The sequence below is a fragment of the Phyllostomus discolor genome, chromosome 7, assembly GCF_004126475.2.
Source record: "Phyllostomus discolor isolate MPI-MPIP mPhyDis1 chromosome 7, mPhyDis1.pri.v3, whole genome shotgun sequence".
Lineage (NCBI taxonomy): Eukaryota > Metazoa > Chordata > Mammalia > Chiroptera > Phyllostomidae > Phyllostomus > Phyllostomus discolor.
The window spans coordinates 126048035-126064639 of NC_040909.2; the positions used below are offsets into that span (position 1 = coordinate 126048035).

The 16605-nt window shown below is 44.7% G+C and overlaps 1 protein-coding gene across 1 annotated transcript in view; it reads left to right on the forward strand.

Annotated features, from left to right (window-relative positions):
* Window positions 1-16605, forward strand: part of DEPTOR (DEP domain containing MTOR interacting protein) — a 119635-nt gene that overhangs the window by 48245 nt on the left and 54785 nt on the right. The window contains exon 4 of the mRNA XM_028533961.2: window positions 12754-12932. Within this exon, the coding sequence (XP_028389762.1) occupies window positions 12754-12932 (179 nt within the window). The remainder of the gene's footprint in view (window positions 1-12753; window positions 12933-16605) is intronic.

Sequence of the window (16605 nt, forward strand, 5' to 3'; positions counted from 1 at the left end):
GACCGAGACATTCAGCCTTTGTGAGGCTGTTTTTCATCTGTAAAATGGGAAGAAAATGTATAGTATGTATCTCAGGACTAAATGAGATAAAATTCCATGGAGATTCATTGAATGTAAGACATGTTATGTTTCTAATACATAAGCAAAATGCATGTGGTCAAGGTATCCTTGTGTTAGCAACTTGCGTTAAGATATATCTTGATGCACTAGAATTATCTTCAGCATGATGAGATGGAAGGGTATGTTTGTTTTCCAGGTCTCTTCTCTACCCCTTTCCCACCTGCCATGGGCCCCACAGTGGGGTGTGTTTGGATTGCAACAGCCCCCATTGCAGATGACTAGGCCAGTGGGAGGCGCTAGCAGCAAGTAGGTGGGAGGGAGGACAGTGAGGTCAGAATATTTATTTCCCTGCTCCTTCTCAGCTAATGAAGGCCAGAGCTCCTGTCAAGCAGCCCTTTCCTGACATGTGTCTGGTTTAGGCTCTGGAAACGGCCCTCTCCCGCTAAGCCTGAAGTTGTTAATGATCTCCACCATCTGTTCGTCTGGGAGCCTCACCATCCCTGTTAGTTTCCTTTGCCTCTCTGCCCATAGCTTTAGGAGTTCTTTTGTTATAAACTACCTTTCATTAGCCCCTTCGCACATTCCTGTGGTTTCCTGCTGGGACCCTGACTGACAGAGCCCAGGAGATCCCCCTGGGCTCTGAAATGAGTTGTGTCCTCTCTTGAATGGGGAGGAAGGCAGAAAGGCCCACACCATATCAGTGGAAAAGTCACTTGCTCTTGTTCTTTGTTTTTCTGAGAGTGCACCAGGTATGATGTGATGGTTAGAATTGGCACTGGTTTCTGAGAGTGCACCAGGTGTGATGTGATGGTTAGAATTAGCACAGGGCCTTCTCAGTAGCCACAGTTGTGTGAGGATGGAGTAGGTTGGATTACAATGAATTATTTGGGACCCCTCTCTGCTCCTGTGTCACTCCGGGGTCCAGCCTAGCAACCAGAGCAGCCCGCTCTCCAAGGTGATGCTTTTGGTGATGTTTCAGTCTCTCCGCCTTGACTAGAAGCTCTTGGATGCCCTGACCTTGAAACCACATACAACTTCAGAGCCTCAGTGCCCAGCATGTGCCTAAGAAGTGTTCGTTGAAGAGATGAATAGATACACGGATGCGTGGTCATTCTTATTTAGGAAAGCAGTCAATGGATAGGCCCTTTTATCCCTAACCTATGGAACGTTCAGATTTGAATGAAACCATTAGTCTGTATTTGCTACTGTAAGATCATTCCGATTGTATTTACTTGTTGTCAGTTCTAATGATAAACATTCAAAGGACAGGAATTATAATCATGGTCATTGTTTCCTGAGCACTTCTGAGCTCAAGGCACCATCCTAAGTAGTTTTCACAATTTTTTTTTTAATTCTTCCTACACCTCTCAGAGGGAGAAATTTTCACCATCAATTTACAGGGGAGGAAAGTGAATTTGACACGAGCTAAGTAACATGCTTTGTCTCCAGTTCCTAAAGAGTGCTCCTGGCCAAAAGTTGCTCATAGCGCAGGCTCTGTGCTTCCCGACAATTGGCGTTCAAAATTAAAAATTTAAATTCCTAGAGTAAACCTGGAGACGTTGAATACCTCTAGCATCCTTTGAATCCAATGACTCGCTGACATCAAGTGTCATGTTAGTCCATCTGGAAGAGATTAGGAACCCGGAGTCTTTTCTAAAGGAAACAGCTCTTGTTTGTTTTCCAGTGTGGAGATTCTAGAGTGAATGGATCACAGGGGATGGGGCAGGGTGAGGCTTCCCCAAACATTCTGCAACAAAGAGGGAAAAAAACAACACACAGAGTAGCAGAGGGGGAGGACCTTCTGAGAGGAGAGGCGGAGACTCCAGCAAAGCGCAAGTGGGTCTGGTCCGAGTGATGCAGATGAAGGTGAGGCTGGTGGGGGTGGGTGTTCCTCCATTTTTTCAAGCTCTGTGTGAGGTTCCCTGGGTAAGTGGCTTTGCCTTTAAAGGCAGAGATGCTTCCAAAAAGCATAGTTGCTATGTTGTTTTCCTTGCTTTGTGTGCTAAATGAAAGCACCCCTACTTAATTATGTTTTTCTTTTTTTTTTTTTCACGCAGAGCTGGGGAGTGTAAGCAAAGGCATTGTTCCACCAAATGAAAAAAAAGCACCAAGTGACAAAAAGCATTTAGTAATTTCACAGCCCCTAACAAAAGAGCAGCTTAGCCAGAGAGAAAGAAAGTCCAAATAACATTTCTAACTTCATGAACATTCAATCTGTTGTTAAACTTCCACTGTAAAGTTAAATGTATTGAAGTGTGATATATATAAAGTAGCCGTATCATAAGTGTGCAGTTGAATACAGTTTCATAAACTGAACACACTTAATGGAACCACCACCCAAAGAGTATTTTTTAAAAATTGCCTTCTGTATGCCACCATTGTTTCACATCCTAAGTAAAATTAACTTTTGCATCAGCATGAGCCTTCTCTAGAACAGAAAAGATGCTCTTAAGAAGCTGAACCTCTTTGGCTCTTTCATGTTTCACCCACTGCTTGAATGGCATCTCCTTTCCCGGAGTCTTGGAATTGGCTCCTCTGGCCCGTTTGGAGAACTGCCCAGCCTGACGAGGACTGGCAGGTGTTGACAGGGGTCACTCTCAGGAGTGTGTGTGCGTGCGTAACTGTGCGTATCTTTTGTTCCCCTCTACTGTGTGCCAGGTGATATGCTAGACGTTTTGTACAGATTAGGTCTGATTTGCACAGCACCGCTGAGGCAAGCACTATTATCCTCGTCACATACAGAACAAACCCAGGATTGCAGAGCCCAGTTGGACGTCACAGTTCAGAGAGTCAAACCCAAGACTGCTTCCCATTGCCGCTGTCTCTTGGGAACTGTTCGTGTGAACAGGCAAGAGAGGAAGAGACCGTAATCAACTAGCTCACTTCCAGATTCCTCTGGCGTGGCACTGGGGTATTGTTTTGTGCTCCTTATAGTTCCTTCCTGCACTAGCCCAGACAGATTCAGAAAGACCGAAGTCTGACCTTTCCATCACATTTCACTGGTCCGTGGTAAGAGATGGCTGAGAGGTGGTTCGCATCCACATGAACAACAGTTTGTGGAGTGTCTCTTTATCCCATTTCCCCTAGACTGAGCTTCGCATTGGTGCTTTGGTCCTGATGACTTGCTACTGGTGTCCAGCAGGTGGGCGAAATCAAAGTAGTATCAGAGCAGTTTCAGGCTTTCAAGAACTTTGTTTACCTTGCTTCCTCTCGGTCTTCCAGAGTAGGAACCTTGACTACTCTGTGTTCAGCTAGTGACCAGCCCAGAGGGGGTTAAGTGCTGATACAGTTGTTGAACTGAAAGCACAGCTGTCATAATAAATAGAAAAAGGGGACTGATCTTCTTCATACCAGAGGGCCACTGTGTCATCTTTGTTATCCTCATGGATACGCCTGAGCTCAGAGTTTGTCCACTCCCTCACCTGTAGGCTCTAAAGCCTTTCCGACAGAATGGCTGCCTATCTCCTGATGCAGACCCCGGCCCGCAGTGTCCAAGTCATCATGGATGAAATGAGACATTCACATGGACTACTGAGTCTGGTGCAGGAAAAGGGACAGCATGGCTTTTCTCTCAAGGGGAGCAAAAGCCTTGGCCCTTGCTGTGACCGGACTTAATTGGGTTTCTTGACACATTATGATGGTCCTCATTTACTATGCACAGATTTGCATTAGGTGATTAGCTTTTACAGAAAACAAAGGAGCCAATGTTGCTAATCACATCACAGGAGAGGATATTTGCAAATGAAAAGGCAAAAGTGGTTGAACTGGTTACACTCATCCTTGGAAGGTTTAGCATGGATTTTAGGAAGTTACTTTGCAGTAAATGTCCTCAGTTCAGGGTGAGGGAGTTTTTCAGCAAGAGCAAGACGCAAAGTGGCCTAGGCACATTGCAGGCCTGATTCCCCACGGGAGAACCTATCTATGGGCGCGGGTCCTGTGCATCTCCAAGTAGGAGCTGGGCCCACACCACACAGAACGGTCTCCTACAATCTCCCAAGTTTATCTCCTTCTACTTTGTAGTCCCTCCCACCCCCACCCCTGCCCCACCCTGCCCCTACTCAACACCAAACTGCCTGTCCTGCTGGCTGCTCCTTAAGCCTGTGTCCCCCCCCACCCCCCCACAGCGGTCTCTCAAAGCCAACTCCCATCTCCTCGACCTGGAGCTACAAAGCTCCCTCTGGTAGACGTAGGCATTCCATTCCTTGCTTCCCTTTCATTCCACACATACTTCTTGCTCTGTTTTAGTGTTTATCAGCTGTGTGCATAGGTTTTTAATGTTCGCTCTCCCGCTGGACAGTGGGTGTGAAGTGGTGTGGTTTTGACTCTCAGGTCCCTGATGGCTAATGATGCTTAGTGTCTTTCTATTTGCTTATTGGCCATTTGTATATCTTCTTTGGTCTTGTGAGACGTTTTTGCCCACTGTTACATGGGGTGATTTGTCTTTTTATTATTGAGCTTTAAGTGTTCTTTATGTGTTCTGGATGTACATCCATTATCAGACATAAGATCTGCTAATATCTTCACCCATGTAGTGAGTTGCCATTTCACTTTTTTGCCAGTATCTTTAAAGCATAAAGTTTTGTCATAGTCTAATTTATTTATTTTGATGTAGTCTTATTTATTTATGTATTTATTTTTGTCCCATGTGCTTTTAGGGTTGAATCCAAGCATCCTTGTATCTAAGCATTCTTTGTCAAATCCAAGGTCATAAAGATTTACCCTTATGTTTTCTTATAAAAGATTTATGGTTTTTCACTGAAATGAAGGTCAGACTGACAGTGACCAGAGGGGAGAGGGGAGGGATTTTCAGGGGAGAATGGGAAGGGTTTACAGGAACAAATATAAAGGACACATGGACAAAAACTAGGGGTTGGGGGATGGAAATGGGAGGGAGGTGGGAGGGATGGGTGGGTGGGCTGGAATAGGAGTAAAGGACAGAAAACTGTACCTGAACAATGATTAAAATAAAATTTAAAAAATAATAATAAAATTGCTGAAAAATTTAAGTATTTGCAAGGACTGCAAAAGAAAAAGATTTATGGTTTTTCTCTTACATTTAAGTCTTTCACATATTTTGAGTCATTTTTTTTGTAAGAGTATGAGGCAAGGGTCCAACTTTGTTCTTTTGCGTGTGACTCTAATAGCCCCAGCCCCGTTTGTTGAAAAGACGATTCTTTTTCCATTGGCTAACCTTGGCACCTTGGCAAAAATCCACTGACCATAAGCGTGTCAAGGCCGTGATTTTAAATCTGTTTGAAGGGTGGTAGTCTTATGATTGGACAGTGAAGACCTTGGTTAACAAAAAATTGCAGGGACTGTCCCCCTTCCGCTTTCACGCCATTCCCACAAACGGGCAGGACAGAGCGGCTCTGCTGTTAGCCACCCTGTGACCCCTTGTCGTTGGGTTCAGTTTTGCATCAGTCTTCTTTCAGAGATGTGTTCCCTGCTTGGTATTGTCTTCAGTTTTTCTTCATTACTTCATTCTTCCCCTCCTAAACTTTTTCGTTACCTCCCTCTCTTTCTTTGTTTCCGACCCTAAATCCTTCTATTTTCTCATAATTACGGGAGCCTCCAAACTAAATAATAACCACTCTTAAAAAGAGCTTTTACAATGTGTTTGAGAACCCAGCTTCCCTGAACAGTTGTTTGAAAAGGCTCACAGAGATTTGAGTTGTCTTGAATTCATCATAAAAGTGCTTGGTGTCTCTCCCTCTTGTATAATTTTATGGTTATGAAACCATCGTAGAACCTAGCCTTTTAGGACGGCCATGGACTTGGACTCCACACTCAGCTTCTATCTACAGCTGATTCAGGTTCGGAAAATGTTTAATACAACAACACTCAGAACCATGGGGAATGTACAAATTACAACTTAGGTTTCAGAATATCAGTCTCTTCAGAGCTTAAAGCAAACACTACAAAGTTCTGGCTTCCAGCAAATTTAAAATAGCAAGCCAAGAGGGAGGGCTTTATCCTTCAAAGACTAATAACACTCTCCATTTCTGTTGCTTGCGGTCTTCTTAGTTTCCAGTCAGTTGCTGAATAAATATTTATTAAGCACCTAATATATACCCCCTTCCAGGGCTTCGTTTTCTAAGAAATAAAAGCATTTAAGATGTGGTGTCTAGCCTTCAGAAGTTTCTAGTTTAGTTAGGGGGGTAAATATAGTACATTTTAAGTCGAGAGGATAGCCCTGGCTGGTGTGGCTCAGCGGATGGAGCTCCGACTGTGAAGCAAGTGATCACCAGTTCGAGTCCCAGTGAGGACACATGCCTAGGTTGTGGGCCAGGTCCCTGGTGGGGGGGGGGGGGGGTGTGAGAAGCAACCACACCTTGATATTTCTCCCTGTCTCTTTCTCTCTCCCTTCCCCTTTTTTCTCTCAAAATAAATAGAAATCTTTTAAAAAATATTGAGGATATATAAATCCCGGTCCTGACTTTAAGTTCAAAAAAGACAAGAGATCCCTATGGACTGCTTTTTAGTTGGGGTGCTTTCAAAGAGGAGATTATACTTAATCCAGCCTTTAAAACAGAGCCCCACTCCCTCGCTTAGCAGGTTTGTACGAGGAGAACCAGGCTCCCATTGAGCTCGCCTTCCGGTGGTGCAGTGGCTCCCGTCCACACCAGACCGCCCTTGGGCGGGGGGTGGGGAGGGGGCTGGATTTTGGCCCTTGTTTCTCCCTGAAGCTAGGTTCCCTGGTGCAGTGAACAACTTGTACCCCGGCACCATGAGCCCCCTTTTTTTCTGAAGAATAGTTTAGATTTCTCCAGGAAAAGGAAGGAGGAAAGCTATGGGGGAACAGCCTGAGTAAGGAATAAAGACAAAAATAAGTATGTTCAATTCAGGGAAACAAGTGAAGGAAGGTAACTAGATATGTGTTGGCAAAGGGTATGAAATGCTGTTTTTCCTCCCTTTCCCTTACTTTTTCCAGTATGTAATATTTTTGCTCATAAATATTACCTGAACAGCTTTGTTTTCTAGCTCCAAACCTAATTGTTAGGAAAATTATGTCAATTTCTCTGTGTAACATCCGTTCTATAGATAATAGTGTAGTACTCAGAAATACCAATACTCCTGTAAGCATTTGTGCCTGATTAATACTTGCTTGCCAGTTACGGAAGTCAATGTTATACATCTAAGTACATAAGTTGTACATTGGGAGCTACTTTATCATACTGGGGATATAAGTATTTTGTGAGCAACAAGTCATCTGGTTAAACATAAACTTAACCTCCACACAACTTTTTAATTGATAACATTTCCTTCAGTTACAAACCAAATACACTCTCTCTGGGGAATCATTAGAGTAATAGAGAATTCTATTAAGAGAGAAGAAAAATCATAAGTTATGCCCAGGGGTAAACAGCACTTTTAATATTTGGATAAATGATTTTTTTATTTTTGAATAGTTACTATATATATGGAGCTTTTTGTTTTGCTTTTTAAAATAATTTATTATTGTAGTCACAGAGGACTGTTTAAAAAGCTTTCTCTCTAAAAAATCTAAAACATGTTTTTGGCCCAGTAGCCCATGAGTTATTTTGACTCCCTGCCTAGTTTGTGCCCTTGAATTTCATTCCCATACATTCCCACGTTCTATAGGGCCTTTTCAGCTCTTTGGAATTTTTTTCAACGTACAAGGAGATTGCTATCAGTTTATTTCTATTCCTGTACTGGCCCCTAAATGTAGCAGTTCCTTCTATTGTAATGCTGCCTTCCCCTGGGTTACAGAGAGTCTGGGAAATCTGACTCACGTATATGCAGGAAAGGTTGAAGTGAGCTGACATGCACGGTCAACATCTGGGGAGTGCTTGCCGGAGGTGAGTGTTGTTAGTGCCTAACACCTTCTAAGGCCTGTGGCTTGATGTAATGATGATAGTCCAGCACAGGACAGTTTTGACTAAAATTGAGTTTGTTCCATAAAATCTAAGAGTTTCAGAGCATCATACACATTTCTGATGACTAATTTAAATGGAACCATTGATCTTGTCTAGTGTAATATATAGACACAGTCTTCATTCATTTTTGCCATAAAGAAAGGTGTTTGACTTGATGGAGCAATGGCTCCATCCAGAAAACTTTTATCATGATCATCATCATCTTCATCAGCGTGGCTGCAGTCTGTTCAGTGTTCCTGGTGTGCCGGCACCACGACCGAAGCATTTCACGCGTGATCACACGGAAGCTGCACAGCGGCTCACCAAGGAGGCACCACTGTTATCCCCGTCGTCCGCCTGGGGAAACAGAGTCATGTAGCCCACAAGTGTGCAGGGTGAGAATTTGACGCTATCTTTGTCTGTAGAGCTGATGCTTTTGAAACTATTCTACACTTTAAGTAAAAAATATTAAGTAAACGAGGAAGAGAAAACGTAAAACTGTGCATGAGCTTTATGGAATGGAATTGCCATCAGCTGACTGATTAAAATAAAGCTGTATGGTAGCTGGTCTCCAAAGATGGCCCCAGACATTTCCACCTCTTCCTGTATGTGCATATGGCTCTTTCCATGAGGAGGTGGTCCGTATGTCCCCTCCCCTTGGGTCTGGCATGTGTCAGATGGCCTTAGCAAATATAATTCAGGGTGATTGACATCTGTGTCTTTTGAGCTGAGGCATTAAGAAGGGCTGGCATGGTTGGCTGATTTTGGACAAGAGTGCCAAGATAATTCAATGAGGAATGAATGAATAGCCGTTTCAACAAATGGTGCTGGGACAGCTGGAGAGCTGCATGTAAAGGAATGAAGTTGGACTCCTGTGTCTTGTAGGAAAATTAACTCAAAATGGATCGTTGAACTAAAACTATAAAACCATTAGATGAAAACCTAAGGGTACATGTTTATGGCCTTGAGCTAAGGAATGGCGTCCAAAGTGTGGCACCAAAGGCACATGTGACAAAAGAGAAATGGATAAATTAGATTACATCGAAGTTAAACAGCTTTTGGGTTATAAGCGATACCACCAAGAAAGTGAAAAACAACCCACAGAATGGGAGAAAATATTTGCAAATCATGTCTGATAGAATATGTGAAGAACACAAAATTCAATAATAAAAGGACAAGTAAGCTGATTTAAAAGTGGGTAAAGGATCTGATCGGACATTTCTCCAAAGAAGATATACAAATGGACAAATAAGCACAGGAAAACATGCTCAATGTCATTAATTATGAAGGAAATGATAATCAAAACTACGTTGAGGTACCACTTCACACCTACTAGGATGTCCTTAATTTAAAAAATGATGACAAATATTGGTGAGGATGTAGAGAAACTAATACTTTACTGGTGGAAGTATAAAATGGCTAAACCATTTGGAAAATAGTTTGGTAGTTTCTCAAAGGGCTAAACAGAGTTACCCCATGTCCCCACAATCCTACTCCTATGCATATATCCAAGAGTGATGAAAACATGGCCACACAAAAATTTGTCTATGAATGTTCAGAGCAGCATTTTTCACAATAACCAAAAATGGAAACAACCCAAATAGTGGTCAGCAGATGAATGGATGAACAAAATGTGGTATACCCAACACTGTGTATATACCAGATGCCATTGAATTGTACACATGAAATGAGTTAAGTGCGTGTAAGTAGATTGTATCTCAATAAAACCATAAAACTGTCCTGGCAGCATCCGCCTCCTCTCTCTTTATCTCTGCACCTCAGTGTTCCGCCTGCCTCACTGGAGAGAGAGGCTCTGCTGGTGCAGGAGCACCACAGGGCCAGACACCCTGTCCTGGCCACCACCTGCTCGCATCTGTGCGAGTGACCTCCAGCAAGAGCGACAGAGCAGCTGCCCTGTTCAGCCCCAGGCAACCCACAGAATCTGGTGATGTAATCAGATGGTGGTGGTTTAAAGCCACCCAGCTTGGGGGTAGCTTGTTATATAGAAAAACGTCATTGGAACAAGTACTAACTCAAATTCTTGCTTTACCACTGTGCCTACATAGGAATCCTGAAATTATATCCCATGAAAGGTCTGGTCTTACAGAGAGGAACTGGATGGGGACATGATTTGATTCCAAAGGGAAACAAAACAAGGAGGAGCTGGAGGTGGTGGTGCGTGTTATAAGTGGCAAGCCGCACCACTGCAGGCAGGCCAGCCAACTGACCTCTTTTTCTTGGCGGCAGCAACTGACCGGCCACTTGTCCAGAGGCCACCAGCTCGTTAGCAGGAGCTCTAGAGGGCTGGCAGGTCATGTTTCTGATTACAAGAAGTGACATCAGTAAACTCCCATGCACCTGCCCTCCCCACACCCTGACACAAAATCTCTGGGCTGGAAGAGGGATTAGAAACAGAGACAGGGCCAGGGCAGGAGCTCTGGGTTCACCTCCTCTCTGCTCGGGGTTGTCCTCAGGGGGGCATTCTGAATATACTGTCGGATAGTGATGCATGGCGCAGGAATGCAGAGAAGCGAGTTTCACTTCAGCAGATACTTTTTAAGGACCTGCTACTGTGCTGGAAACAACTGTGAACCATGTACACAGGGACCTCCGTCTCAAAAAGTTTCCAGTGCAGCAAGTAGGCGATTCCTCCAGGGCTAGGGCTCCGGAAAGAGACTTGGCAGGGAACATGGAAGTGGCGCATGGTCCATATTTGTGGAATCAGACACAGCTTCTTAGAGGAAATAATGTATAAAACTGGCAAACTTAAAAGGCTCATTTTACCCTATTTCACTCCAAATACTTTGAGGGTCAACAGAGGTGAAGAAATGGTGGTATTCCTATGTGGGCATACACATGGGCACATGAGTTCCATCACCAATGTAGGCTCCCAGGTCTAGCCCCATGTGGCTGTATTCCATGCAGTTTATTTCCAGAACCTGCTAATATCTGCTCATTGTTCCTCCGGTACTTTCTGAGTGGGATGATGTGTTACTTTTTGTGGGTTTTCGCATCTTTTTGCTGTTGCCCATCAGTATGGGTATTATCTCTTCCTGTGAAACAAATCACCCCCAAACTTGGTTGTTTAAGACAATGATGTGTTATTTCTCTGGATTCTGTGGGTTGTGAGGTTTTTTCTTGGGCTTATTCGTGTGCTTGCTGGAGGGTCAGCTGGCCTGGAAGGCCCAGGACAGCCTCCTTCACGTGTCTGGGAATTGGTGCTGGCTGTCACCTGGGCCACCCCAGTTGTCTTTGTAGCCTCCTTACCTCTAGTAGGTGAGACTCACCTCCTTACAGGGTGGTCTCATCGCAGCATTGCAGGGGGTCAAGGTGGGAGTTGCAAGGCCTCTGAAAGCCTCAGCTTGGAAGTCCCATATGTCACTCCTGCTGCGTGTAGTTTGCCAGTGCAGCTCACAGACCCAGCCCAGGTTCAAGGGAAGGGGATGTAGACTCCATCTCTTCAGGGGAGAAGCACTGACATCACATTGGAAAGAGACAGGAGAGGAGCTGGCGTTGTCGTCTTTGCACATTGTCGCCTATAGAATGTCTTTGTCATTCTGTCACTTATGTTGATGGATATGTAGCAATTGTCCTTTCCGTCTTCTAGGAAGGGTCATTATTATATTAAATATAAGTACTCAGTATGAGAGCATATAGTTATATACGTAGGCCCTTTTCTTCCCAAAGAGTTTTGATGATCACAGCAAGCTAGGGAAGGGAGTAGACGAGATAGTGTCCTTTGTGTTTACTGTGAGTTTGGGGACACTGAAGCAGGGAGAAATGGTGTGATTAGTTTGGGGCGAAGCTGTCTGGGTGGGAGGCAAGCCCGTGCAGGGATGGCCCTCTAGCGGAGGGGAGCGATCAATAGCCCTTGACACTATTAACATCGACCGTAATGGGCACCTACAAAAGGCCCATCGTGTATGGACGCAGGGGAGCATGTTTATGGCCCCAGTGGGAGCTGGTTTTGGAGACGTGGTGAGGACAGAAGCTAGAGAATCTGAAACGTGCACGGGGAGGTAGGTGTGAGAAACGAGCTATGTGGGGCTGGGGGGGGGGGGTCGGAAGGGAGTGATTTATGGAGTTGGTGTAGTCTGTTCGGGCCACTTAGACTGATGGCTTGAACAACAAACACTTACGTTTCATAGTCTGGTGGTTGGGACGTGCAGGATCAAGGGGCCGGCAGATCTGGTGTCTGGTGGAAGGTCAGTCCTGGGTTTGTAGACAGTGGTCTCCGAGTGTCCTCACAGAGAGAGAAGGCAAGAGCAAGCTCTCTCACGGCTCCTCTTGTAAGGCTGTTAATGCCATCATGGGGGCCCCGCCTGCACAGCATAAGCACGTCCCAAAGCCCATCTCCAAATACCGTCACACTCTGAGCACCAGTGTTGCAATACATGAATTTGGGAAGATATAAACCTTCAGTCTATAGTGGTAGTAGAACCAACTCTCAGTAGAACGACAAATTGGGAAATGGATGAATACCTTTGGGAAGAAATACTAGGCTTTTTTGAAAGGTAAGGTGGGGCTTGGTCAGTAAATTGTAACTCCTTTTCAAAATGGCTGAAATGAACTGTCCATTAATGCTAGAGTTTTGGATTGTGTTTTGTTTTTTTCCTAATTACCAGGAGAAAAGGCATCTTGTCCACTTCTGAAGCATGTCCTTCTCTTAAAAATTACATTTGTGGCAGCACCTGACAGCTACATCTGTCTGTCTGATAGCTTGCTCTGATGACTCACAGAAGCCCATGACGTTGGATTTCAGATGAGTTCTTTTCCTTTTGTGTAGTTTTATTTTTCGTCCCTTTCTTCCTCGCAGGCTGATGAGCCCTGAAAACACACTCCTGCAGCCTCGGGAAGAGGAAGGGGTCAAGTACGAGCGCACCTTCATGGCCTCTGAATTCTTGGATTGGCTGGTTCAGGAAGGGGAGGCCACCACAAGGAAAGAGGCAGAGCAGCTGTGCCACCGGCTTATGGAGTATGGCATCATACAGCATGGTGAGTGTACGGGCCAGCTTTTGCTGCGGTAACAAGCAAACCTAGAATCTTGTGGACTACGACCCCAAGCATTGACCTCCCACTCATAGATCTGTCAGGCAACACGGCCTCTGCTAGGGCTCAGCTTAGCTTGTCCCCAAGCTAGGGGTCAAGTTCAAGTACATGTTCTGTGCCTTCTCATTTTGGTCCCCAGGCTAAAGGAATGTTCACTCTCTGGGATATGTCGTTTTTACAAATGAGGGTGGGCGCTAACGAGGGCAGGCAGCAGATTCTTGTAGTATCTCCAAGAACATTACTACTCCCATGTCCATCTGCCTAAAGGGAGTCACCTACTCAAGTCTGAAAGGGCAGTAATGCCTCTCACAAGGCTGGTTGCAAGGAGAGAATGAAAATTTGCTGAGCTGGAGAGGGGGTTGGGGGACTAGGTGGAAAAAGTGAAGGGATTAAGAAGTACGAATAGGTAGTTGCAAAACAGTCACAGGGATGGGAAGTACAGGATGGGGAATCTAGTCAGTAACATGGTGATAGCTGTGCGTGGTACCAGGTGGGCACGGGGAATATCAGGGGGAATCACTTTGTCAAGTACAGGATTGGCTAACTATGCTGTGCACCTGAAACTAATAGAAAGTCATTTAAATGTTAACTTTAATAGAAAAAATAAATTTTACTGTTGCAAAGAAAAAGAAATTTTAAATTAAAAAAAAGAAAATTTGTAGAAACATGCAGAGTAGAAGCTGCCACAGTGAAGAAGTAATCCAAATGACCTTCATAAAAAATTTTAGAAGATTTTGTTTATTTATTTTTAGAAAGAGGGAAAGGAGGGAGAACGAGAGGGAGAGAAGCACTGATATGTGGGAGAAACACTGATCCATTGCTTTGGGCATGCAACTCCATCTGGGCCCACCCCACAGTCCCGGAGTGTGCCCTGGCTGGGAATCGAACTGGTGACCCTTTGCCTTGCGGGAGGACACTCAAACCTACTGAGCCATGCCGGTCAGGGCCATAAGACTTGCACTTTCCTTTTGGGGGCTGAATCAAAATGATGCACTATAACCCCTTGGTTAAGAACTATATTAGTTCTCTATTGTTGCATAAGGAATGACCCCAAAACTTAACAGTATAGAACAGTAGTGAATGTTGATTATCTCACGCAGCGTCTGTGGGTCAGGAATTTGGGAGAGGCGTAGCCGGGTGGTCCTGTCTTGCATTCTCCGTGAGGTTGCAGCCCAGAAGTCAGCGGGCTGCAAGTCTTCCGAAGCCTGGCGAGCTGGAGGGTTTGCTTCCACCATGGCTCACTCATCTAACAGGCTGGTGCTGGGTGTTGGCAGGACGCTTCCGTCCGTTGCTGTACAGACTTCCTTAGGCTGCTTGGGAATTCTCATGACATGGCAGCTTGGCTGCTTCTAAGGGGAGTTGTCCAAGACAGTGCAAGACAGAAGCCACGATGTCTTCTAATTGAGCCTTGGAAGTTGCAGTCATAACCTCAGACCTCTGTTGGTCACCGGGTCAGCCCGGTTCAGTGTGAACCCCGGGAGGCAAGGCTCACTGGTGCCATCTTGGAGGCTGCCTGTCACAAGAGTATAATAATCTCTGGAATCCCAGCCCACCTGTTACTGGCTACTTGCCTTCTCTCATCTGTGAAATGGGAACACCTGCATAGGGTGGTCCTAGGAATATCTGGGGTTAGATATAAAGTGCTTGGTTCAGTACTCTGTTCTTAGTAAGCCACTCAACAGTTCATTAATGGAGCTGTGAGGTGTAGGCTTAGCACGGTGAGAAAAGGGCTGGGAGCCAGTTAGGCATTTCAGCCTAAGTCCAGATGAAAGGTAATACTTCCGTCTTTGCTGTGAACTCCCAACCCCCACTTCTGTGTAGGCCTAGGATTTCTATTCCCAAGGTTAAGACGATTACAGTGGAATCGTAGAGACAGATGAAGGGAGTTTCTGAAATTATTTGGAGCTGTGTCTTACATACAGCGGAGAGCAACTCTTTCTGTAGGGGGCTATGAAGTAAATTTAGAGAGCCGTTCTCAGCATTGAAAAAAAAAAGATTTAAATAGACTAGACCAGACTCTTACTACTCAAAATGTGGGCGTGAACCCAGAGTGTCTCTGGGAACATGGCAGAAAGGCAGACTGTGACCCTACCCGAGTCACAGGGTGCCTTTAGTGTCACCTCCAGGTGATTTGAGATGCCCTGCGCTGGATTTTACTGGAATAGAAAATATCAGAGCACATTTTATGGAGGAAGGTTTAGTACTGTTTTGCAAACCTTTGTTTTCAGTTAGATATTCACTGTATAAACATATGGATGTGTTCTCATGGGTATTGATTTGCAACATAAAAACCGGGTTGGGGCGAAGTGTGTTGAAGGCCACGGATCTAGAGGCATTGGTTAGAAGGGCCCTCAAGGTGCCTCGTGTTCTGTGGGGTGTTTTCTATTCAATGTTGCTGCGGCCAGACTCACGACTGTTCATCAGCCGTCTCCTATGTCTGCTGCTGGGCTAAGCTCCCCGAGGGGGAAGGTGGGTAGAAAGGTATAGTGCCAGTGTGGTCCATGGCCTTCAACAGCTTACAGTCTTGTTGGGACATGATGGATATAGAAGCAATTAGAGAACAGTAGAAGATATATGGAACGGGGAGAGGGGACACCCCCCAAACCGGGGTTTATTTATTAACACTTGTGTATTTATTCTTACGTGTTTCACCTTCAGTCACCTTCAGAGTACTCTCCATTTGATGCAGTACACCCATCGAGACCATTTTTTCCACTGCCTAGAACAGTTTTTGAACTTGTTGATTTTGATGTCTTTTAGTGCTTCTCCTGTTTGGTTTGTTTCACCTCTTGCATGCTGGTAAAACGCTTCCCTTTGAGGACTTTTTGCATTTGGGGAAACAAAAGATAGGTTACTTGGGGAGAGATCAGGTGAATAGGGAGGGTGGGGCATGGGAGTCATGCTTTTTTTGGTCAAAAACTGCTGAACACTCAGCGTGATGTGGGTGGGTGCCGTAAATCACCATCATGAAAAGGGCAAGCGTGTTGAAAGAGTCTTCAAAAAAATTTCACAGAAGCCGAATGCAGCCTCTCACAACAACGCCAGCTGGTGCACTGATACAGGTGAGCTCCTAGAGCATCCATCTAATGGGAGGAAGCCTGTACTACAAGGGGCCCACCCTCCAGAAGATAATTCCAGTTTCTTTTGTGTCCCTGCTCATATAGCCAGGGTTAGAAATTTGGATTTTGTTTCCAAGACAACGGGAAACCATGGCAGGGCTTTGAAACAGATCAGTTAAATGACTCGTGAGTATGGTTTAAACATACTTCTTATGGCCCTCAGATGTGAACTATTCCATGTGTTCTGATCAACTCTGAATAACAGTTAAAATTTATAGAGCTTTATATAGACCAGCTATGGTTCTAATCACTTACTCATTTACTCATTTATTCTACTCAATATGAATTAGGTATCATAATTGTTCTCATTTTTTAGATGAGGTTAACTACTTGCTGAAGACAAGAGTTGATAAATGATAGATTCAGGATTCAAATCAAGGCATTCTGGCTCTTAATCACCAAAGAAGATTGGATGCTAATTATAAGCTGTACTAACCAGGAAAAAAATTCCCAAGTTTTATTGCATCAGCTCACACAGTCTGGCAGACATTGCAACTAAA